A 26,537-nucleotide genomic window follows, 5' to 3' on the forward strand; every position below is an offset into this window, starting at 1 on the left:
CTGATGCAGATCAAGGAAGACAAGGGCTGAAAGACCACTGGGTTTAGTAATGACGCTGTCACTGATGACCTTGACAGGGGCAGTTGTGGCTGACTGCAGTGGGAAAAACCCTGACGAGAGAAGACTCAAGAGAGAATGGGAGAGAAGGTGGAGTTAGCACATTTAAGCAACACTTTGTTTTCACACTCCAGTTAGTATCCGAATATCTCACATCTACTTTAAGCAAAAATTCCCCTTATCAAGTTATCTTCATTAAAAAAATTACTCTCTGGGGGCGGGGGTGGCGGGAGGAGGAGAGACACAGGTGAGGGAGATTAAGAGGTATAAACTTTCAGTCATGAAATTTTGAGTCACAAGCATAAAATGTACAGCATAGGGAATATAGTCAATAATTATGTAATATTTTTGTATGGTGACAGATGGCAACTAATCATCATGATCACTCTGAAATGTACAGAAATATTGAGTCACTATGATGTGTACTAGGAACTAATACAGTGTTGTAGGTCAATTATACTTCAAAAACAAAGAGACATCAGATTTGTGGCTATCAGAGGTGGGGGGGGCGGAATTAGATGAAAGCAGTCAAAGGTACAAACTTCTAGTTATAAGATAAATAAATACTAGGGATGTAATGCACAACATGGTAAAGATAATTAACACTGTTGTACGTTGTAAATGAAAGCTGTTAGGAATAAATCCTAAGAGGGACTTCCCTGGTGTTCCAGTGGTTAAGAATCTGCCTTACAATGCAGGGGATGAGGGTTTGATCCCTGGTCGGGGAACTAGGATCCCACATGCCGCGGGGCCACTAAGCCCATGTGCCGCAACTACAGAGCCCACGCGCTCTGGAGCCTGCGCACCACAACTACTGAGCCCACCCGCTACAACTACCGAGCCTGTGTGGTCTGGAGCCCGACTGCCACAACTAGAGAGAAGCCTGAACGCCGCAACAAAGAGCCCATGCGCCACAAAGAAAGATCTCACGTGCCACAATTAAGACATGATGCAGCCAAAAAAATAAATATTAAAAAAAATTTTTTTAAAAAGAATAAATCCTAAGAGTTCTCAGTCAGAAGGAAAAAATATTTTTAAAATCTATTTCTTTAATATTGTATCTATATGAGATGATGGATGTTCAGTAAACCTACTGTGGTAATCATTTCATGATGTACATATGTAAATCAAATCATTATGTTGTACACCTTAAGCTTATACAATGCTTTATGTCAATTGTATATCAATAAAACTGGAAGAAAAAAATTACTCTCCACTTAAGAATAAGTAACTATCCAAACATAGGAAATCTACTATTTTGATGGAAGGAGAGTAGAAGAAAGGACTTTGGGGGAAGAACAGGAATTAAGTATCAGTGGAAAAAAATACTGTTATATTAAAAATAATTTACTGCCGAAAATAAACAAAAATGGTTCCAGTTTAGTCACAGATATATGGAAAATAAAGTCTCAGCACAATTTCTAGTGAAATCAGAATCACCCATGGAGCTTTAAAACACACACGAGCACCCATGCACACGTGCACCCATGCACACGCGCACCCAGGCTTCACCATTAAGAAGCTCTAACTGAGCAAGTGTGGACTGAATCTGGGCATTTTTATGTTTTGAAAGCTTCGTAGGTGATTACAGAATCTGAAAGCACCACAGCCTAGCTTGGGTTGTGAATCACTAGAATATAATTGTTTAAAACATAAAATAAACCAAAACAATCAGGCTCCTCTAGGAAACTCAGCAGTAAAATCACTACTTTTAGAAATTCTAAAAAGGACAACTGGTACTAGTAGTAGTAGAAGGCTACATGCTGCATGGGGGTGATGATGTAGTATTTTCCAACCTATAATACTTGGAACAATTCACTGGCGATATAAAGATGATTGAGATACATCCTTACTCTAAAGGACTCCAGCTAATTTACAAAACCTGCATCAATATTCAAGACAAACATCCTCTCCTTTTTTATCTGAATGAATTTAACAGTTTCCTATGGAAGATTAAATAACTTAAGGGGTCAGATAAAATGTGATATGATAGAAATTATCTCTAATTGAATTAATATAGATATAATTTAGTATTATGCCAATATTAACTAGTCTATGCCAGAAAAGGACAATCAAGTGAGATAGATTTAAAACTAATGTTCTCATTCACAATTCCAAACAAAAAGAAAGGTTGCACTAACTGATGTTTAAGGGAGACTGCAAGAAACAAGTATCAGGAATAGGATTCAAATTTCTCTTTGAGTTATTCAAGAATTCACAGCAATTTAAACTTTGTTATAAAATAAGACAAATAATGCTGTATTAGAAAAATGAAGAACAGAGAATTCTTCTGGTCAAAGAAGGCAGATTTACTATATTAGTTCACTAATCTCTTATTAAAATGTGTTTTTATGAATTTTTATTTGAAGAAAATTTAAAGGGAAAATCTGCATCACTACAGGTGACAGAGTTACTGAAAAGAAAGTTTTATAAACGTTAAGAAAACAAACAAATCAAGAGTTGATTATTCTGAAGATCTGATAAGGCTATCATTCAAGCTTCAAGTTATAAAACTGATATTCAAAATTTATATGAATACTCTCAAAAGTTCTTAAGATAGTATTATTTCAGGCAACATTTAAAAGATAAAATGATAGTGATATCCACTTCTGCAGTGAAATGAAATGTACACCAATTAAGCCCAGAATGGAAAACGATCCCATCGCCAATATTATTATTACCTTGTGTGTAGGCAGCATCATCAGATCCCATACTCAACTTCCGTGCTTCACTTATTCTATCCACATGTGCTAAAGCAGGGTCCGTGAGGTGCTGAATATTCTCTGTTTCTACATAATGATCAGGATGGTTCAGAAGATTTGTAAGTTCAAAGGTAGGGGACACCACCCCTGGTGAAACTGCAGGGGGTTTGTTGGGAGAAACTGTAATTTTGAAAGTATATTTTGTATTGGGTTGAGTGACCACCACTCGAGGAGAAGTTGCAGAGTTATTGCCTATTGCTCGACTTTTGGGAGGGTGGTGATGAATAAAGGCAGGCCCCATGCTCACTTGCCCGGACATATTCCTGGAGGCAGCAGATGCTCCAGAGTTTGTGGATATGAAGAGAGTGGGCTGATTCCGCATGACCTGCTCATCTCCTGTGGTGGCATTAGCTGAAATATAGACCTTAGGTTGACTACGGGACATCACCTCATCAGTATTTGGGGGACTGGCAGCTATGTAAACAGTGGGCTGATTTCTGTTTAAGGTCTGGCTGTTGACCGAAGAGGAACTGCTGGAGGTTCGAGGTCCAGAAGAACGCAGTTTCGAAGAACTGCTTCTTTGCGGGGGTTCAAGCTTGATTTCAATCTGGTTTTTCCGAGGTCCTGTTGAAATATTCTGAATGTTATATTGGCTATGGGCAGAAGACTGTGAGCTACCAGACGAATGAATTGTTGGTGGTTGTGGAGTAGTAGGTGAACTGATGGGCATGTAGACATGAGAGGTCTGGTGGCCTTGCTGATTTGGCTGCTGGGCTGAGGTATGTGGCAGAGGATTAGATGCAGGATATGTAGTCCAGGGACCAGGTTGTGAAGGTTGATAAACTTGTTGAGGGTTCATGGGATTAAACTGAGATACCCAGCCAGAATGCTGTTGTGTCTGTCGAGTTGTACCACTAGGAGTTGTAATGTAGGGCCTAATATAGATAGAATTTCCCTGTGGACTGTTAAGTACAGGTGGAGGTACACCATGTATGTGCAAAGATGTAGGAGTATTACGACCAGTCTGGATATTTGGGGCTAAAGTTACCATAATGGGATTAAATCTTGGAGTTTGTTGAGAAAGGTTAGATGTTCCTTTGCTGCCTAAGTGAAATCCAAGATGTGGTGCTGAATTTGAAGCACCAGATGTACTGGACATTCCAAAAACATTAAAGCCTTGAGGAACTTGAGCTGGTGCTGTCTGTGGCTCCTGCTGAAATAGTTCATTATTGGACTGACCACCTTGAAGCTGTCCATCACTAATGCTGTGCGTTAGAGTCCTACTTCCATTCATTCTATTTCCTTCTCTTCCATGGTGGTAAACATTCTGTGACTGCAAGTCCAAGTTGAGAGAAGTCATGTGATTGCGTAGACCAGAAATTCCAGAATCATCTGAAAAATTCAAGTCTCCTTCACCGTAAAGATACCTTGTACTCTCCTGAGAGAGAACTGCACAGCAGGCATCCAGGTTATTATTATTCTATAAGACAAAATAAAAACAGCTTGTGTTAACAACCAGAAGCCAATGCATATACTCTCATCACTACTAAAATATTACATGATTAACAAGAGATTAGTTAATACAATTATAACAGATACACTTGAGCTCTTTTACTTGAGAAGAACTAATATTTATGCAAATAGTTGAATTAAAAATCCTCACTACTAATGTAATGGAAAAGTTCTCTAACTAGCAATAGCTAAAAGTGAACCAAATCATTATTCTGTTTTAGGAGCTATTTTATAGTAAAATGGATTCATGCAAATATAGTAAAATTACAACTTAATTAGAAATGCAGTTTGAATTTTGAACAAAATATAAGCATTCAACTTAAGCATATAATACTGTATAATTAATATTTCGCATATTCATGTGCCATGTAATTCTTTTAAACCAATGACCTTTTAAAAATTATTATTTGTGGTTTTTAAATTAAAAATTTCTAAAATTCATAACAAAGGCATTACAATTCCTTATGTGCTTCCTCTTGTGTTAAAAACAAACCAACCACATACATATACATATATAATGTAAGATCAAGGTAGCCTCCAGAGTAATTGAGTTCACATCTTTGCCTTTAGATAGCATCATATGATTCTACTCCAGAGAAATGAAAAACAAAACAAAACAAAAAAACAATTAGACTGTTTCTAAAGAATTCTCAAAAGAAACTAACCACTACTTATAAATTATCCATAAAAATATTTACTGAACACCTACGATATGTACATCATTCTGTTTGAGACTGTGGAAGACTCAAACGATGTATAAAACCAGACTTTTCCCTAGAAGAGCTTGCAACTCAATTAGGGAGACAAACCAAGGATTTATGAAAAGGTAACATTATTAAAACATGAATATATGTCAAATAATAAGTGGTAATGAAGTTCAACAGAGAGTTAATACCATAGGCTACTGTAGAAAGGACTGTGTTAATGAGAGAGGTATAATCTCATGGGTTTCACAGTATATGTAGGACTTGGATAGGAAAAAAGGCATTCCTGGTGAAGGGAATGGCATGACTAAAGACAGACATAAATGTGATAGTAAGGAAAAGTATGTTCTAAACAAGGTGACTGGAGCAGATCTGGCTGGAGTTAAAGGTTTGTATTGGAAATTTTGTGGAACAAATTGTTAGAAAAGCAGATTGGGATTAAATCATTGGAGCTTGTTAAAAATGAGTTATACTAGAGTTTGGGCTTTAATACAGGCAATGGGGAGAGCCACTGAACATTCATTAACAGAGAAATGAAGACACAAAGGGTGTTTGGGGAAGATAAAGAACTCCACTGATACTTAAGATGAAGAGGAAAGGGAAAACTTTTTGACAAGAAGATCAGTTAGAAGATATGAAATAATGACTGATGGTGGAAACAAATTATGAAAGACTACAAATAAACAATCAACACAATTTGGCTATACGGGAGAAAGAGAATTCAAAGAGAACTGGAAGACAAAGAGCCTGACAGAAAGGGGACAGTTTTAGACATAAAGAGGATGAATATAGCCAAGTTTAAATGTCTACAGGTGGTTTGACATGAGATAAGATCTTATTAGAGAAAATGGAACTAAAAGGCATCTCGAAGTCTTGTTAAGAAATGGTAGTCCACAGTCTGACCAGATAATACGAAAGAAAAGATTAGTGAACAACGCTTGACTTTTTTTCTTCCCCAAATGAACACTTCAAATCTCTCATGTTATAAAAATCCTTTTATCCTACACATAACTCTGAATTGATATATACTAGTTTTTCAAAGAAAATTTAAAAATTCATCACAATCTTTATCAATTGATTACTCTTTATCATAGTTATACCTTATCTTTTGCCAAACCTAATTGGTGCTTTTTTTGGTACGCGGGCCTCTCACTGTTGTGGCCTCTCCCGTTGCGGAGCACAGGCTCCGCATGCGCAGGCTCAGAAGCCAGGCTCCGCATGCGCAGGCTCAGCAGCCATGGCTCAGGGGCCCAGCCGCTCCGCGGCATGTGGGATCTTCCCGGACCGGGGCACGAACCCGTGTCCCCTGCATCGGCAGGCGGACTCTCAACCACTGCGCCACCAGGGAAGCCCTAATTGGTGCTTTTTGCTTCAAGCTAAGTTTACTGCTATTCTTAGTAAATTCTTCTCCCTCCTAAGCCAAAGCTCACAAAGACCTCTTTTCATCCCTTTTGCCGACATTCCCAAATTAAAAGGTATATTCCCTACTAAATCCAATCCCACACTTCCTTTTTAAAAGCTGATACTCCTATTTAAAAAGTCTTCTTCTCTAATTCTCTTGAGCTCTCAAAAATCCTTTCAATTCTTTATAATCTCTCATTATTTAATATGTCCTAGTCCCAGCTATGCCATAACTCACGTGCCCTTAGGTTTTTTACTTTCTACAGACATTAGTTTCTTATCAGCAAAACATAAAAGAACTTACAGAAATTTTACAAGGCTACAATAGGATAAAAGGAAACGTACTGTTTAGTAAACATTTTATTTTAGAAAATTTTAAACATGTATGAAAATAGAGAGTAAATATGACAAACTCTCCTATATTCATCATCCATCTTTAAAAATATCAATATATGGCAAATCTTTCTTCATCCAATGTGTATGCCCCAGCTGCTCCCTTCATCAAGCTAGATGGAGCCTGACATTATTTCATTTCCATCTGTAAATACTTCAATATGTACCTTAAAACATAACCACAATGCCATTATCCTACCCTAAAATAATCAACGCTTAAGATCGCATAATATCCAAAGAGTGTTAAAGTCCCTTGATTGTCTCATAAGTATCTTTTTAGTTAGTTTAAATCAGGATCTAAGCAAGGTCCACATATTTCATTTGGTTGATATGCCTCTTAGATTTCTTATAATAATAATTAATCCTCCCCTCTTTCTCAAATTTTCTAAGCCATTTGTTTTTTGAAAAATGATCATTTGTCCAGCAGATTTCCCATCTGGATTAGCTGACTGCACCCTGTGGTATCAATATTTTCTGTATTTCACTGTGAACTAGAAGGTACAACTAGAGGTGTGCGCAGGTTCATGTACAAATTGTTAGCAAGACCCTGTATGGGCTTTATTTCATAGTGTATCACACAGGAGGCACAATAATATATCTGCCTGTCTTTTTGTGATCTTAAGGCTGATTGGTAGGTTCTGATGTTGTCACAGCTTGATCCAGCTAATGATTTTTATCAGCCAATGATAATCACCGTTTAGAAACTATCTCATTAGGGTTTGCTAAATGGTGCTATTGGTGATATTCCAAATATAAGATTCCTTTATCATGTATTAGCTGCAATTCTTCCTCATAGAACTTGATCTCTTTAACTATTTACTTACTCTTTGCACAGAAGAGGCAGGATAAATAAGTTCTCTTTACTGGTTTTTAGAAGCAAGGTCCACATATTTCATTTGGTTGATATGCCTCTTAGATTTCTTATAATAATAATTAATCCTCCCCTCTTTCTCAAATTTTCTAAGCCATTTGTTTTTTGAAAAATGATCATTTGTCCAGCAGATTTCCCATCTGGATTAGCTGATTGCACCCTGTGGTATCAATATTTTCTGTATTTCACTGTGAACTAGAAGGTACAACTAGAGGTGTGCCCTAGAATTGGTGCCCTAGCAACTTTCAAAGGTGACACTTATTTTCAGTATCATTATAAACTCCTGTATCTTTAACATTTTGATATGTGTCAACTGATTGTGGTCATTATATCCTATCTTCAGCCTAGTGGGAATGACTCCAAGTTGGCTCCTGTGTACATAGGACATGAGCCCATTAGTCTTTCATAGCTTCCTTGCTTTCTAATATGACAAGATGTCTAAGATCATCTTGTACACTTCTTATCCCAGACCTGGGACCAGCTGTTTTTCAAAGAAGCCCTGGCTACTTTTAGTGGGAAACTGTATAGCACTCCCTTTAAGTGTATCAAAAGAGATGGGCTGAGTTTTTAAAAGGTTGAAAAATCACTGCTTTTTTGTATATATACAAATCTGTATTCTTTTCAAAACCACAAAAGAGTCTGAATCATTATTTTCAGTTCATCTTTCATTTTTCCCCAAGCTTCCTGCACAGAGACATTACAGACAATATCAAAGTATACACTATAATCATCCTTCTCAAACTCTGATTCATTCACTCTTTCAACCGATATTTACTGAGCATCCCAGTAGGATGTAGAAAGGAATATAATCGCTGCTCTTAAGGATCTCACAGTCCAGTGGAGGAGATTAATGTGTATGCGAATAAATATAATGTACAATGGTAGGTGTTTTAATAGAAATATGAATAAGGATTATGGGTGGAGGGCACCTGAGAAGGCTTCAATTAAGGATATGGTAAGTAACACATTACTTTGAAAAGAAATAGCAATTTTAAACTTACAGATTTAATTGTCATATTAAAAGAATTAAAAACTAGTGAAAATTTCAGTTAAAAAAATTAAAGTGTCAACTATGCAATATTTTTACACTATTCTAAGTTATGATTTAATTACCAAATTTTAAAGATATGAATTACATCCACTGATAACATAGCTATCTTAGAGAATCCACAGCACAAGGAAATGACGTGAGTAGTTTCAAAAAGAGGGGGCTGAACAGTAAACAAAGTCAGGAAAGGAACAGAGGACAGATATTTCTGTTCTCCTCCTAAGAACATGTATACAAAGTGGTAATGTGACATGATCCTTTAGCTACTAATTTTCAATATTCTGTATACTTTTTTTTCATCTAGAAAAGTTCTGAACCAGTATATTATAGGGAGGATCTCTCCAGAGAAAAGACAGCCTACCCAACTGAGAAAGGGAGAGTGGCTCCCAAAAGAAAGGCTGTCACCAAATAAGAGGTGTTTATACTACATTTAGAGGTAGCTTATTTGCCGTTACAGTTTAAAAGTAACTCTAAATTTGGGAAAACTTACACCTTAGTTGTATCCCCAGAGGAGCCCTCCCCATTCCTTGCTTGTAACATTTTTGTTATATCAGCTAAAAGGGACATTATTCGAATGATTAGCAACTCAATTTAAAGAGAGTTGGGTGTTGGGAAGCATGTCATAAGGAGGTTTGTTTTTGTAAAACCAGATTAACACAGTGAAGGTTGATACTACTGGGTGCCCAAAAGAAATTCTGAATCATCTATTTTCTATATTTTGGTAAAGTTGAAAACATGTTTACTTATGTTATTTTTTTAAAAACTAGGTAATTCATTTACAAAGATCAAAACAATATTAAAAGATACACACTGAGAAGTCTCACTCCCGCCTGGCCTGTTCCTCCTTGTTTTTAATCCTTCCAGTATTTCCTTATGCAAACAGGGGCAAACACACATACATGTGAATATTTATTTATAGATGTATTTACATACATCTATATATACTGCTCTACATTTTCTTTTAACTTAATATATCCTGAAGATCATACTGTAAGAGTTTCTCTCTCCTCCCTCCCTCCCCTCCCCCCTCCATGTTCTGGACAGTTCTTTCAGTAGCAAATCTTATACAATCTTATTGAAGAACCTATAGTATTTTTGTATTTTTCAATGACTCACTGAACATTCTCAGTATAGTCTTATCAGAAAATGCTATCTGAAAAATTAGGAAGAGGTACCCGAGTTCTAGGGGAAGATACCTTCCCCTCACTATCTCTGCTCCTTCCCATACTTTCTTTAGCTTCTGACTCCATTTTTATTACCCTTTTTTCCTCTTTCATTTCACTGCACATCCGATATCAACAAATATGGACTACTGATTCATTCACCAAATATTCATTATGGGCCTTCCACTATTATTACTGTTATTCATATTGGTTGCTAACATTTATTGAGCACTCATTATGAATCAGGTATCCTACTAGTTGCTCTCCTGCATTATCACATTTAACTCTCTGTGAACTTTCTTTATTCCCATTTTACCCCTGAGGAAAATGAGGGTCAGAGAGGTTAATTCAATTGCTGCTAATAACTGTCAAATCTTGAACTCAAGTCTCTTTATCAGCAAAATATATGCTATTTGTTATTATTTAAATTTTTAAATTTATTTCCCCCTAGCTTTAACTGAGGTATGATTGATAAATAAAAATTGTATATATTTTGGTTGTACATGATTTTTTTTAAAGGTATACAATGTGATGATTTAATATACACATACATTGTGCAATGGTTACTACAATGAACACATCCACCACTTCACATAGTCAACTCTTCTTTCCTTCCTTCCTCCATCCCTCCCCCCACCCCCCCACCCTGGCTTCTTTCTTTCTTTCTTTCTTTTTTGGTGGTAAGCATACTTAAGATCTGTTCTTTTAGCAAATTTCAAATATACAATACAGTATTATTAACTCAAAACATATGCTCTTAAACAATATACCACAGAAAGAGCCAGACATGTTTGGAGAATTCCAATCAGTTGAGGATGATTATAGCATAGGGTGTGAGGGAGGAAGGACTGGGTAAGAGATCATGCCGCAGAAGAAGGCAGGATTTTAGATCACAGACCTAGTATGTCCTAGTCAAGATATATAAACTTTACTCTGACGGGTATGGGGAACAACCATGAGGTTTTTAAACAGGTAAATAGATGATAAAATCTGCATTTAAAAAGACATTTTTAGCAGAAATGAGGAGGATAGGAGAGACCAAAGCTGGGTTAGACTAAAGGTGGGTAGACCAATTAAATGTACAGATAAAAGATGATAGGGTGTGAACAAAATGTAGTCACTTGATATCAAGTACAGATATTGAGCCTTTAAAGTTTCACATAATTTCAAACTTTAAAAATCATTCATCAAGAATAAATATGTCTGAAACCAAATCACTTTTTTATATCTCCATTTTACCAAGCTGAAAAATAGTTCTTGAAAGAAAGATTTCCAGTTTAATCAAAATGAGAAGGTACACTATCACTAAATATTTAGAATTATGGATTTCTAAAACTGTACCTACTAAGAAAAATGTAAAAATTTATTAGATAGTGGTATTAATTGGAAAACTTACAGATTAAATTAAAAGATATAAAAAGAAACTGTTTTTCTTTAGAACTGGGACTTCAGGCATTGTCTAGTCAAATTTCCTCATTTTACAGATAAGAAAACTAAAGTACAAAAGAAGGCATATTACTTGTCAACTATGTTTAGGGTGCCCATTTAGGATTAGATCCCAAGTTTCCTGATTCCTTATTTAATGATTTTCTCACTTTCATATGAAGACCTGGAATTTTTAACAGTTCTGGCAAAATGGGGAAAGGGGGGAGTGACGCAAGCTCATAGTTAAGTGTGCACCATGTATCAAAGCTTTATATTGAGATCTCATTTAATCCTCACATCTACTTTACAAGGTAGCTATGTATTATCCATATGACAGATGGGGTACAGAGAGCCTAATAACTTGCTTAAGGCCACATGACTATCAGACACCAAAGCTCATCTCTTCATCATAGTACACTAATGCCAAAGAAGATAAAAGAGTTTTCTTTCAGTGTTTAAAAAAATACCAAGTTTGTATTAATAAATTCAGAAATCATTGAACACTGACCTGTAACATGCACCTGGATACAACAACTTCAGGTACTTCAGGGAATTTTTGTCGCAGGTCATGTAAAACCTGAAAATCAATTTGGTGGCTTCCTTGGGCCATTCGTATATTGCCTGATCAGGACTATTTGTACAGTAGGCAATTCTAGGCCTTAGTGGAAACAGTACTCATCTCTTCTGTCCAAGCATTTTCTGTGAAAGAAAGAAAAAAAACTTTAATGAGAACTGTTATAGAATGAATATTGTTGTGGATTTAAAATTTCAATACAAAAGGGTATGTGCTTTAGTACCTAACATTTAATATAAACTATAAAAATATTATTTAGTCCTATAATGCTTCCCATATAGTTATACTGTCTTTTCAGTTTATAACTACTGGTGGCAAACTTTAAAATGTTCTAATTCCTATGTATTTGTATGCTTTATAATGGCTGTGCCAAAGGCATTCAAATAAGAAACTGTCAAGGTTGTTTTAAAAGGGAAAACTGAGTAACTTTACTGATTTTTTTCTTAATGATCAGAGGACAGCCTAAGGTAAGTAATCTTGTTTATTCTACTTAAAATTTTTAAAGTTTGGATCCTGAAAAAGTTTGGTCCTACAAATAGCTTTGCCTGCTCTGTCTAAAACTGATCTGTAAATCAAAACATTTGATATTTTGCCTTAATTTTCAGATATACTTAATCTTTAAATGTGTAATCAATTCATTCTCAGGGGCTTAGCAGCATTTTATTCCCTCTGTTTCTATAAAATCAGTATTTTAAAAATACTAATGCTTGGGCCCAACCCCAGAGGCTCTGATTTAATTGGCTGGGAGCAGCATGAGCCTATGGATATTTAAAAGCTCCCCAAGGGATTCTAACGTATGGCCCAAGTTGAGAATTACCTAACTTATTTATATTCCTAATATTCCTAATGTAAACCGTGTTTAATCTTGAAAGCCTCTTTGGGATATAAATAGTATAAAGTATATTAAACCTAAATAACATATTAAAATATTTTAAATCATTCCATTTGCATAATAATTAAAATACATTTCATTTAGTATAAATTTGACAATAAGACAATCTCTTTAAAACAAATTTCTTATCTGTAGTATTTCTCTTTTCCATAAGCTTAAATACAAGTCTGTAAACTCTATGAATATAGGAATTAGGTCTCTTTTGTCCATTATTACACACCTAGCGCTTTGTAGACAGTTTTCAGCATAACAGTAGATATTAAAACACTTTTGAGTAAATTTAGTTATGATAGGACTCCCGAATCCTCAACACAATAAAAGCTCATTGAGATATCATGTTTGGTAAAGACTCTCAATCTTTTTATTATCATTTGGTTAATTTTTCCTTAATTCTTTTGTCTGTGTGACTTCAGCTTAGTTACATCTCATAGGTAAAAGCACTGCCAAACCAAGTTATTTGCATTACACGTTTCTCAAATCTATTTCTAAAACACACACACACACACACACACACACTTTTTAGCACTCAATGTAGTGTTTCTAGAAATGGGTTGCAGGAGAAAAGGAAAGTACTGGAAATTAGTAAAGATATTTAAACATAACAATAAGGGGCGATGAACAGGCTACAGTACTGCTCATCTTGAGAAAGCCTCCTTGACTTCACTCCAGCTATCAGCTCATTTATCTGCCCACTCCCTCTTTTGGGCTAAACTCCTTGAAAGGGTGGTTTATACTTTGTCTTCATTTCCTTCCTCTTATCACTTTTAAATCTACCCCAGTCAGGTTTTCATAGTTTTTCTCCACTGAAACTACACTTATCAAAGCTGTCCTGGATCTTCAGGTTGCCAAACTTAACAGTCACTCCTCAGGCCTCATCTCACCAGACCTCTCTGTAGCTTATGAACTAGTCAACCACTCCCTCATTCTTTAAACAATTTCTTCACTTGGCTTCTGAGATTTATACTCTTCTGGATTTCCTCCTACCCACTAGCAGCTCCTTCTCAGTTTTCTTTGTCAGATCCTCTTCCCTTTCAGAACATCTAAATGTTGGTGAGTTATGGAGTTCAGATCTAGGGTTTCTTTTCAATTACACTTACATTCCTCTTCAAGGTAATCTCATCCAAACACACTAAAGAGAGGCTTTGCAAATCTGTATGTCCAACTCCAAGGGAGCTCTCTTTCCCTTGAGTTCCAGACTAATATAACCAGCTGCCTGCCTCACATATCCTTTTGGATATCTAAAATTCACTTCAAACTTACTATGTCCAAAATTGAACTCTCAATTTGCCCCCATCCAAACCAAACCTTTCCCAGTCTCTTTCATCTCCGTATATGGTACCACCAGTCATTCAGCTGGTCCTTCTCACATGCCATATCTAATCCATTATAAAGTTTTGTTGGCTGTTATCTGCAAAAGAATATTCTGAATCTGACCACTTCTCCCCACCTCTATTACTGCTCTTGCCCAAGCCACCATCATAGTTCACCTACTACTGCGAAGGTTTCCTAACTGGTCCCCTCCCTGCCTTAACTCTTTGCTCTACCCCCACCCCCCACTCTATTGAACAGAGTGATCTTTGTGAAAAGTAAATCAGAACAATCATTTCCCCAGTGCAAGATCCTACACAAGGCCCCTGGCTAACTACTACCCCTGGGGCTTTGTCTCCTCCCACCATCTTTATGCCCTCAGTTCCAAACTAAGTTCCCTCATACTGGTTACTTTCCAAAGAGAAGCCAATCTCATTCCTCCCTTAGGGCTTTTAGACTCGTTGCTCCTTCTGCCTGGAACACTTTTCACTCAGATACTTGCATGGCTCTCTCTCCTATTTCATTAACATCTCTGATCAAATGTCACTTCCTCAGAGACCCGCTTCCTTGACCAATCTCTCTTATCTAAAATAATGCCACACTTGTTTCCCTTCCCTCCCTATCACATCCTCATACCTTGCTTTTACTTCATAGCATTTATCAATATCTGACATACCTACCTACCCACCTGCCTATCCCTAAAGCGTTAGCTCCACAGGATTAAGAACTTTGAAGTTCACTGCTGTATCCTCAGGATCTAAGTCAAAGATGAAACATTTGTTGGATGAAATAAAGGTGTTACTGTATGGTTTCTTCACATTTTTTGCTTCTAAAATGCATTTCAAATAATCTAGATTGGAAATTTGTATACATTATTTGAGGGAGAGGCAAATAAATAAATTCTCAGTCTAATTCAGGACAACCTTTCTTATTTAAAAGTGGATGAATCATGAAAATAAATTTCAACTTATTCTACTGTTAAAACATATACAGAAATTCCTAAAGTTCTTTGAAAAACTCTTATCACACTTGCTTGCTTTCTAATAAAGACTATCAAGTACACTAACAAGAAAATTGTTCAAACGTACAACTGTATTTTAGGGATTCCACTTCCTGTAATGCCTAAGTAGCTCCTACTGGACGAATTCTCTCATGAGCAACTTCTATAACTAGACAACGTATAAAGAGATTGAAGGCAGAAACAGCAAAGGTGGAGTGGTGGTGCTGGGGGTGGGGAGGTGAAGGAAGTCAGTACGTAGAAGAAGTGGACAGCACAGGGTGATTTTCCATTTTTTAAATGGCTTTTAGCCAGAGAGCAGGCCTCAGTTGGTTTGCTCAGCTAAAACCCAAACAAGTAAATCTCTAGTCTTACTCACTTAATGAACCAAAGGATAGGTCATGTTGTGGCATGACCACAACAGCTGAAAATCTAGCCAGTAAATCATAGAAAGGAGAGAAGCACCAAATTCTGTGTATAAATTCTGCACATATCTCTGATCCCCAAACTACACATATGCGAGAGATTCCAAACAGCCAGGCTAAGGCTAAAATAACAGAACTGACATTTCAGTTTGAAGTTTGAGTTCAGCCAAGTTAACTGCCTACTGAAACAAACAAGGAAGCAAACCACCAACCAAACATCAATACCCACTAGAGGAACACAATAGAGTCTCTACAATGTGTCATTCATAATGTCCAAGTTATAAACTAAAATTATTATACATAAGAAACAGGAAAAACTGACCCATTCTCAAGAGAAAGGCAACTAAGGGAGACCAAGCCCAAGATGACCCAGATGCTAGAATTAGCACATAAGGATTTTAAAGCAGCTATTTTAACTATGTTCAAGAATGTAAAGGCAAATATACTTGGATTTCTCAGCCAAAAAAAAAAAAAAAAAAAAAAGAAACTATTAAAAAAATACAAATTCAAAGTGAAAAATGTCTGAAATAAAAAAATTCACTGGCTAGATTTAACCACAGATCAGAAATGACAGAAGAGTCAGTGAACTTGAAGACAAAGCAATAGAAATCATTCTAACCTGAAGAGTGGAGGAAAAAAAAAATGGTTGAGGTAGGGAGACGAGCAGACCCTCAGGGACCTGGGAGAAAGAATCAATAACTCTAATATAATATACCTGTAAGTGGAAATCCAGAAGAAAAGGGGAGAGAGAATGGGGTAGAAAAAAGTATTTAATGAAACAGTGGCTAAAAATTTCCCCAAGTTAGTAAATGATATAAATTTACACATCAAGAAGATCTTGACTGGCTCCCCGACCATCTTGGAGGTTGCTCTTGGTTGGGCGCCATCCTGTACCTAAGGCAGGAAGGTGGTGGTCACAAAGAAGACAACAAAGTTGACTAAGTCGATCAACTCGAGACTCCAGATCAACTCAAGATTCCACCTCCTTATGAAAAGTGGAGAGTACATGCTGGGGTACATGCAGGCTCTGAAAATAAGACAAGGCAAAGTGAAACCTGTCATCCTCACCAACAACTGCTCAGATTGAGGAAATCTGAAACAGAGTATTATGCCATGTTGGCCAAAACTGGTATCCATCTACAGTGGCAATAATGTTGAATTGGGCACAGCGTGTGGGAAATACCAAAGAATATGCACAATGGCTATCAATGATCCAGGTGATTCTGATATCATTAGAAGCATGCCAAAACAGACTGGTGAAAAGTAAATCATGCAAAATTTTTCTATAATAAAACTGGCCAGAGCCTGTTTAAAAAACAACAAACAAACAAAAAGATCTTGATGAAGAAGATCAGCAAACCCTCAACAGGAAAAGCCAAAGAAAACTACACAGAGGCCTAACAGTCGAAGTGCTGAAAACCAAAGAAAAAGAAAATCTTGAAAGGAGCCAAAGAAATGAAATATAGGGAAACAACAATTCAAATGAATGCCAACTTCTCATCAAAAACAGTGGAGTCCAGAAGATACTGAAATGACAAAATTTAAGTGCTGAAAGGGAAAATAAACAATCAACCCAAATTCTGCATCCAGCAAAAATAAACTTTAAAGACAAGGCAAGATAACTATTTTTAAATGTAGCCTTTGTGGGTGAGTGAATAAGTTTTACAACTAAACACATTACTGAAACAAACAGGTATTTATTTAATTACGAAAGGAAAACCAAGAAATACTTTACAACTTAATCTGGAAAATTATTTCTAATAATAAATAGAAATATATTTTCTATGGTTAAGATGCAAAATGACTGCTCTTCTGAGAAAATAAAGAAATCATACTTTATAGGTATGCTTCTAACAGTAGGTGCAAAATTTTGGCACCTAACCTGCCACCAGCTCAAATGATCTAGGAGGAATAATTTCTTAAGGATTCTAAATAGTAGCAGAGTGTACACAGTACTACAAAACCCAACCGTAAATATACTGGAAAGATTTATAAAATGTGCCATGTTCTTTCCTTTCTTAGAGTATGTAAGCAATTTATTTCTGACCTCTCAATATTATGACACTGCAGAGTACTAAGTATCAGTTAATGGCTCACTCAGACTTCATGTTATGATAATTATCAAGTCTTCACTTTCACTATTGTTTACCATGGTGAATTCTTCCAGCACTGTAAGAGTATAACACAAATAACAGTTTAACTGTACTCACAAGAAGAGTCCACAGTCTTCAGATTAAAAAACAACAATAAAGAAAAGCAACAGGACTTATAGGTCTGATCAAAATTTGAGCATTTATGAGGTAACTGGATATTTAAAATTGGACTATCATCACCATCCACAACCCACGAATTTAAGGAGTGCCTAGTATGCAGCAGATACCATGCTGGAGATACATGTATTAGAGTCTATACCCTTGCTCTCCAGGTCACAGACATTCCTGGATTAAAGGCACATCAAAACAAGCTCATAATTTAGGTAACTATTTTAACTTGTCCACTATTTTATCTTCTGTCTGCCTCCTGCTACCAGATCTGCTGCCTGGTATCTCAGTCTACCTTGTTGCTGACACAGTAATCTTTTTCATCCCTTTCACATCATTCAAAAACAGACTGGAAGGGAGTACATGAGGCAAAACTATAGAGAGCAGCAGCAAGAAAAAGGTAGGGGGCGTCCCTGGTGGCGCAGTGGTTGCGAGTCCACCTGCCGATGCAGGGGATGTGGGTTCGTGCCCCGATCCGGGAAGATCCCACATGCCGCGGGGCGGCTGGGCCCGTGAGCCATGGCCGCTGAGCCTGCACGTCCAGTGCCTGTGCTCCGCGAAGGGAGAGGCCACAATAGTGAGAGGCCCGCGTACCGCAAAAAAAAAAAAAAAGGTAGGGGCCACATCATGAAGTGCCTTTTGGGCCATTAAAATTTGGATGTTGTAGCTTCAGGGTAATGGGAAGCCACTGAAAGATTTAAGCTCAGAGGCAGGAAAGGTGACATGATCAAGAAATCCTGTATGTATGAAGAATGGCTATAGTACAGAGAAAAGGGGCAAAAGAATATGTGAGAAGACCAGTTAGAAAAATGCTGTAGTCTAGCCATGCAATAGTTAATAGCTTGTAACTGCAGAGACAGCAATGGACAGTGAGTAGAAGGAAAATCTTCAGGGATATTTAGGAAGTAAAATTTAATAGAACTTTGAGATGGATTAGATATTGGGATAAAGAAGGAGGTATAAAGGTTGCTTTCTTATTTGCTCAGATGGTAGTCCCATCTATAAACTAGGGAACAACAGAAAAGGTCCAAGAAAACAAAGGGGTAGATTCTAAGTTTAGTTTTGAACATACTGAGTCTAGGGTACCTTTAAAACCTCAAAACAGTGATATCACAGAAGGAGTTGGGATATATGGACCTGGAGCTCAGAGGAGAGCTCTAGGCTGCAGATAAACATTTGAGAGGCATCTATGGTGCTAGCATTAATTAAAATCTGAGCATAGATGAGACAATCCTACCATATAATTTAAGAACACTCAAAGAAAAATATTCTTGGTTATATTATGTATAAAACATTATACAGTCATTATTAATTTTTTCCCTAAAGGTCAACATTCCTTCCAGCCCAAACACTAAACATTATATACAAAAATTGATTTTAAAATATCTTAATTTTTTGTTCTGGAATTATTTTAAGGACATACCCTATAATGAAAAATTAAATAAAAATTTAAAGAAGAAAACATGTACATAGTTTTTTAAAAGCCAAATAGTACTACAAAGTTTATCAAGAAACCAGCAATTTCCCTGTCTCATGCCTCTCCACTTTTATCCTATTCCATATTCCACTGTCAACACTGAGCTGTTTCTCCACATTCCTACAAAGATGATTATAGGGCTATTTCTTGATTTTTCAATTTTATACATTTTCTATGGATATCCTACTGTGGAAAATGAAGAGTTAGCTTTATAACTTAGTTCCCATCCCATAAGATAACCATGCTTCTTCACTCCTATGTCCATCTGCCCAATACTTATTTCACAATTTTTTGCTTAAATCCATATTCAGTATTTATATTACTTCTTCCTGTAAATACTGTTAGCCTAGCCACTTAATCTATTATGAGGGGTGGATTATATCACCAAGGTCCTTCCCCTACTAGCATTTTGGGAAGAAAAGTGTGTGTGTTGTTAATGAAAAAACTGTAGAATATTAACCATATGTGACCAAAAGCTGGCTTTCCATCAAGTCCAAGAAAACAGCAAAGCTCTCACAATTCTAACCCCAGGAGAAATGGGGAGAAATGAGAGGGGAGGGGATAGGGGTAAACATTACTATTCTACTTAGAGATTTAGATGAGATGTATTACTTTTAAACAAACCTTGGTAAGAGATTAAAAAACAAACAAAACCCCCAAACTATGACTATACAGATATGTAAAAGTTTAAAGTTGACTGCTCTTGACCAGGAGGTACCATACAAAATAAATGATGGAGCAAAGCAAAATTCCCAGAGATCCAACTTTTAAAAAAAAAGGAGTGGACTTCCCTGGTGGTGCAGTGGTTAAGAATCCATCTGCCAATGCAGGGGATATGGGTTCGATCCCTGGTCCAGGAAGATCCCACATGCCACGGAGCAACTAAGCCTGTGTGCCACAACTACTGAGCCTGTGCTCTAGAGCCTGCGAGCCACAACTACTGAGCCCGCATGCCACAACTACTGAAACCCGCGCACCTAGAGCCTGTGCTCTGCAACAAGAGAAGCCACCACAGTGAGAAGCCCGTGCACCACAACAAAGAGTAGCCCCCACTCACCACAACTAGAGAAAACCCGCGCACAGCAAAAAAGACCCAATGCAGCCATAAATAAATAAATTTATAAAAATAAAAATAAAAAAGGAGTAACTGGTAATGTATCTTATATAAACTACTTAGATTTACGTAATTTAAACTTGACAAAGTGTTGGCCTTTATTATTAAGGTCTTATTAAAAAAAGAAATCAATGAATAAATTAAATGTAACTCTCAGATAAGCTTAAAACTTTCCTAAGCAGTAGAATTTCAAGAAACAATACTCTACTTTAACCATCTGTTTCTAAAATTTTCTGGCGAAAGAAAATGTTAATAGTTAAAAACAGAAATAACCCTGCTAAATATTTCACCCTCAATTTCTACATTAGTGGGCATTGTTTCATTTAATAAGATGAGACAATTAAATGGCTGGTTAAGTATAAATTCTAGGATTCTATAATTTGTGCTCATTTATTTATGAAATTTAATCTGTCACTTACTTGCAGTGTCTTCTTGGGCAAATCATTAAACTCCTCTGTGTCTCAGTTTCTTCACCTACAAAATGGTGATGACAGAGTAGCTACCTCACATGATTTTGAGAATTAAATGAGTAATACACGTAAGATAATAAAAAGGAACACAGAGCAAGCAAACAAATAAATAAAATAGCTTATGTAAATGGAAGCCATTAACACTATCATTTCTTCCTTGTAAAATGAAGGAAACTCCAAGAATTTACAGGATTAGTGATAACACAGTGAAAATTAATTGTATTACACTTGCCTGGCCTGTAGCAAAAACTACAGACACTAGTAGTAATAATTATTTATTCTAAATATCATGAATTTCCACAAAGTACAAAGGAACAAAACCTTAGCAAACACAGCTGCAGGCCACTCTGGCTGCAGAATATTGAAGGAGTTGACTGAGCCTTTGAGGCCTTCCTTTCCCATGTATATGGGACAAATAATTTTGTCCCATAATTTGGGTAACTCAGATAAAGCTACCTGAAAACCAAATATTAGGTTGCATATAAGTGCCAGATAAGTGATATAAACTGTGCTATAGGTGTTTAAAGGGCTCTCTGGGCTGAGGGAGGGTATGGGAGGGTCTTGAATCATGGCTACTTAAATAAGAAGATTAAAGTATGAAGCAAGGCAACCAAATAATGGGCAGGTTCTGGAGACAATGAGTCAGTCACCTGCCTGGCTAAAAGAAGGAGGGACAGGAGGAAAGGGAATTATGAAGGAGTTTGGGGTGGTATCTACAAGAGAAGACGAGAAAGGCCAATGAAGGCTGCAAGTGTACAGTGGCCTTTATTATAGAAGATCTTGAGTTAACACTAACGGTTTAGTATTATTATGTAAACTGGTATACATATTTTATCTTTGCCCAGTTTGTACATGGTTGAGTTCTGCTGGAACAAATTTAATTATTATAAAAAATATAGTTCATGTTGAAATATCACAGAGAAATAGGATGAAATATATAAAACTAAAATTCACTTCTCAACTGCATTAGGATTCTCCTTTAGCTTACAGACAAGAAGGAGGTCTTTCCACTTTAACCATATATACCATCCTAAAACTTAACTCTGATTTCCATAGTGACTTCCAGAGACGATAATTTTTTTCTATAAACAATGGAATCTTGAGTTGGATACAACCCTAGGAAATTGTCTTGTAAAAGTATATACATTTAAGAGGTTAGAGAAAAACCTTGCTGCCCAGTAGACTCTTTTTACCAGACTTCCTCTTCCATTCATCTATCCAATTTTACCTCTTAAAACTAACCCTTGACAACAAACTTTTTACACAAGTAATGTTAGTTTCAAAGTGAGAGACTACCTTGTTCACTGCTGCTGTATCCTAAATACTTCGAAAGTGTAAGGCAAGTAGTAGATGTTCAAAAAATACTGTTGCAATAAATCTCTAAATACAGATCAGAATACATCTAGGTTAAAAACTACTATAAAAAATGGTAGCTATCCCTCCAAACTAAAGTGTTTGCCTTACCCTCGGCTATGTCAGTGCTGCTGTAATACTTGCTTTGAAACTGTAAATTTGTTTCAATGCAATTGATATGTTAGGGAACAACTTGAACACTAAATGAATTTTGCTGTGATTTCATCTGCCAGAAACACTAGGTGAATGCAGAAACCCATACTCAGCTGAAACAAGCTGCATGTGAATACACAAAATGTGAATGTGAACACACCTCAAACATCTGCCAGCTACCTCAGCTCACTGCATCTTCGTGGAATCAGTCACACCCATCCACAACTTGTGTTCAACTTCCCTTGTGATTTCAGAAAACGCTTCTTCAACCACTTCACAATAACAAGCTTCCACAACTATGTGGAAACTTCTCTTACAAGGCAAACTTCAGGAGGGTTTAAAAGCAAAGTACAATATTTACTTGTATAAATATTGTACAAGTATTTACATATTACATATTTCTTAGCCACTTAACATGTGTAAAACTATACTATCATGTTTTTTAAGGTTCCTATCTTTCTAAATGTTCACTGATGACATTTTGAGTGTTGTACCCCAATTCCATGTTTCCCATAAGTCTTGGAGGGTTTTGTTTTTGTATTTTTTGACTGTAATATTTTCCATAGTATGGTGTTTTTTAGGAACACATATGTCAAATTTTAACAGAACTGTTGTACTGCAAAGCCCCTGACCTCAACAACAGTTACTCAATTCCCTAGGATGTCTAATTGGAAGGCAGAATGTTTCAAATTACATATTCGGTTGTCAATATGATGTTAACAGTTTCTTATTACTAATTTTAACTTGTGTCTCTCTGTGGACTGGCTGACAGGATCAGACTGTGCAGTGAGTTAGCTATAACTTTATTAAAGTTAAAGCAAGTTTTGAAACTTTTTGGCCTCAATGAAGATTTCAGAATTAAACTTAAAAAAAAAAGTATTACCTCCCTAATTATATACACTATTTTAAATACCTTTTTCATTATTGGTGTAGTATGTAAGTATCTCATCAAATGGCAAGTAGGTAATAGCTGATGCACTTCACATCTGATTAACTTTAAAAGAATTTACAAATGTCATTAATTGAATATGAAAAATCTCAAAATTAACTTTAACAGCAAATTTTTAGAACTGTATTTCTTGGAGCATGATATTACATCGTTATTAAGGCAAAGCAAACTCGCTGCCCCCCCAAATTCTATAATATCAAATTATTTTCCTAAGATTTAAAATGTAAGAATTATAGCTATGGCAATTAAAAATCTAAAATTCAAACACTATCATCATTTACAATTAAAAACAGGATAAGTATAATTCACCTGTAGCAAAAACTTTAGCGTAAAACAGCTGTAATACTGAATCATTTTACATAGATATTTGCAAAAATAAAATAACAGAAACACACCAAGTTAGTCACCTAAATGCTACTTACTTTAAGTTACCTATCATGTTCAGATTTAGTGTTAGTTAAAAGCTTAAAGGGAACAAAGGATTATGTTACCAGAAAATGTATTTCTCAACTTTATAAGCCTACAGTAATTTATTTTCTAAAGAAAAACAGTAAATATTAATAACTGAAGTAACATAATGATCCACATTACCTCCTCTTAAAAAAAAAAACTTCCCAATTTTCTCATTTGATTGCCTCAAGTTCATTGAATGTTGACCATTTCTTATGGTTAAAAGGCTTACCAGTTATAAGTTCCTCTAAAAGGAATGTGCAAGTCAGCCACACTTGGCAATTTATGTATTGTGGTTTTGTGGTGAGTGTTACCATTTTCTAAGGATCAAGAAAAGTGCAATAAATCTAAGGCAGAATGGTTATAATCCATCAAAACATATTATATAACTAACTACCTTGTGTGTATTTTCCAATTCATACCCCATTATTATCTTTCAATACATTAGGGCTTTAAGATGGAAACAAAGTTACTTCTGAGTGTGCCCCTTTTAATGTAATTTTTGGATAATGCATCCTGTATGCAAATATCTTTAAAAGAAAACATGATATAAATATGTGATATGATAATAAGCTCCTATTTATGGGTAAAAGGTAAAAAAAGAGGAGAAAAGGAAATGAAAGCACTTGAAAGAACCAGTTTACATCTTACATCAACCATAAACATTTGGAATGAACTAACAGTCTCAGAGACACGTGAAAATTATAATAATTTGGTTAAAATATTAATCTAGAATGGCATTTTAAGATGAAGATTCAGAGAAAGTTATAAGAAGTTTCACCAACTGATCTCCATGCAGTTTCAACCCCTTCCTTGACCTGTTTTTTCTGTTCATCTCATCTAACTTTGCCTATCTTCTTTCTACTGTCATGGCCCTTAGCTGACTTCTCCCCAGTGTAGACTGCTGGCCAGATGCTAGGTATGTGTGTGTGTTATGGCACTGAGTATGATGATTAACTTCATGAGTTAGACATAGTATAAATGGACAGTTATTCTCGATCTCCAAAACCTTTAATAACAAAAAGTTAAATCAGTAATTTAAAAATCATATACATACACTTGACTGGTAACTGAGAACTGTGGTGAATCATGAGACTGCTAAGCCTGCTAATGGAGAAAATACATAAAGATCTATGTGCAAAGGAAAACATTTAAAAGAAAGATTTCATTACCATAACAGTATTCAGAATCTTCAAAAGAAATTATAGTGTATTTAAAATGAGTGGTTAAAACAGTGAAACAATATTAAATTGAATCAACTCTCTAAAATAATTTTGTTTTTTGTTAAGTTATGTGCCAGTCTTTCAAATCTAACACTACAAAACTGTTGAAAAGTTGGCTATTAATCTTGTTAGTTATGGGGAATGAATTTTATATTAGACGGTCAAGAATAATCTCAAAATTGTACAGAAACTTCTATCTCAGCAGATTTATTACATATAAATCTATTTCACAATTCTCCAATTATAGATATCCTTAGAGAATACTCAATATTTTTAATTGCATAATATAGTTGAATAAAGAACCAGAAATCTCATTATACAATACTTATCCATAAATCTAGAGACTTCATAATAAGAAATATGAACTGCAAAAATATATGAATGTGATCATTTACTTAACATTTTGATTTATGAAATAACACGTTTTCTAATGTATTATTGTTATATATTATACTTGCATATGTACTATATAGTATACATACTTTGCTTACTCAATAAACATTTGTTGAGTGCCTACTACTCACTCTATATGATAATGGGTGCTGAAAATATTAAAATTAATGAAAGCACAGTTGCCTCCACTCAATAAATTTACATTTTAGTAGGGGAAGACAATACACCAACAAGTAAATATAACTGAATTGTAACTGAGCTGGGCTGCAGTATACATGGGAAACAAAGAAGGGACGCATCAATTCTGAGGGAAGTGGAGGATTTAAGGAAACGATTAATTAAAGAAGGCAATACCGAGACAGTGGGAGCAAGAACTACAATCATGCAGCCTGTGGAACAAAAACCACATTCACAGAAAGATGGACAAGATGAAAAGGCAGAGGGCTATGTACCAGATGAAGGAACAAGATAAAACCCCAGAAAAACAACTAAATGAAGTGGAGATAGGCAACCTTCCAGAAAAAGAATTCAGAATAATGATAGTGAAGATGATCCAGGACCTCAGAAAAACAGAATAAATGAGGCAGAAGAACAGATAAGTGACCTGGAAGACAGAATGGTGGAATTCACTGCCACGGAACAGGATAAAGAAAACAGAATGAAAAGAAATGAAGACAGCCTAAGAGACCTCTGGTACAACATTAAACACAACAACATTCACATTATAGGGGTCCCAGAAGGAGAAGAGAGAGAGAGAGAGAGAGAGAGAGAGAGAGAGAGAGAGAGAGAGAGAGAGAGAGAGAGAGAGAGAGAGAAAGGATCCGAGAAAATATTTGAAGAGATTGTAGTCGAAAACTTCCCTAACATGGGAAAGGAAATAGCCACCCAAGCCCAGGAAGCACAGAGACTCCCAGGCAGGATAAACCCAAGGAGAAACATGCTGAGACACACAGCAATCAAACTGACAAAAATTAAAGACAAAGAAAAATTATTGAAAGCAACAAGGGAAAAATAACATACAAGGGAACTCCCATAAGGTTAACAGCTGATTCCTCAACAGAAACTCCACAAGCAGAAGGGAGTGGCAGGATATATTTAAAGTGATGAAAGGGAAGAACCTACAACCAAGATTACTCTACCCAGCAAGGATCTCATTCAGATTCAACGGAGAAATCAAAAGCTTTACAGACAAGCAAAAGCTAAGAGAATTCAGCACCACCAA

The 26,537-nt window shown here is 36.0% G+C and overlaps 1 protein-coding gene and 1 pseudogene across 4 annotated transcripts in view; one reads left to right on the forward strand and one right to left on the reverse strand.

Annotated features, from left to right (window-relative positions):
- TAB2 (TGF-beta activated kinase 1 (MAP3K7) binding protein 2) overlaps window positions 1–26,537 on the reverse strand; it is an 87,172-nt gene that overhangs the window by 26,134 nt on the left and 34,501 nt on the right. For 3 of the 4 annotated variants that reach the window (XM_055087441.1, XM_028494333.2, XM_055087442.1), the window contains 2 exons: window positions 11,785–11,975; window positions 2,739–4,239 (listed from right to left, as the gene is read on the reverse strand). In XM_055087441.1, coding sequence (XP_054943416.1) covers window positions 2,739–4,239; window positions 11,785–11,886 — 1,603 coding nt within the window. In that variant the 5' untranslated portion in view covers window positions 11,887–11,975. The remainder of the gene's footprint in view (window positions 1–2,738; window positions 4,240–11,784; window positions 11,976–26,537) is intronic. The other variant, XM_055087443.1, reaches the window with a different exon arrangement.
- On the forward strand, window positions 15,459–16,742 carry LOC102996978 (60S ribosomal protein L30-like; annotated as a pseudogene).

Source organism: Physeter macrocephalus, chromosome 10 (assembly GCF_002837175.3).
Source record: "Physeter macrocephalus isolate SW-GA chromosome 10, ASM283717v5, whole genome shotgun sequence".
In the NCBI taxonomy this organism is placed as follows: Eukaryota; Metazoa; Chordata; class Mammalia; order Artiodactyla; family Physeteridae; genus Physeter; species Physeter macrocephalus.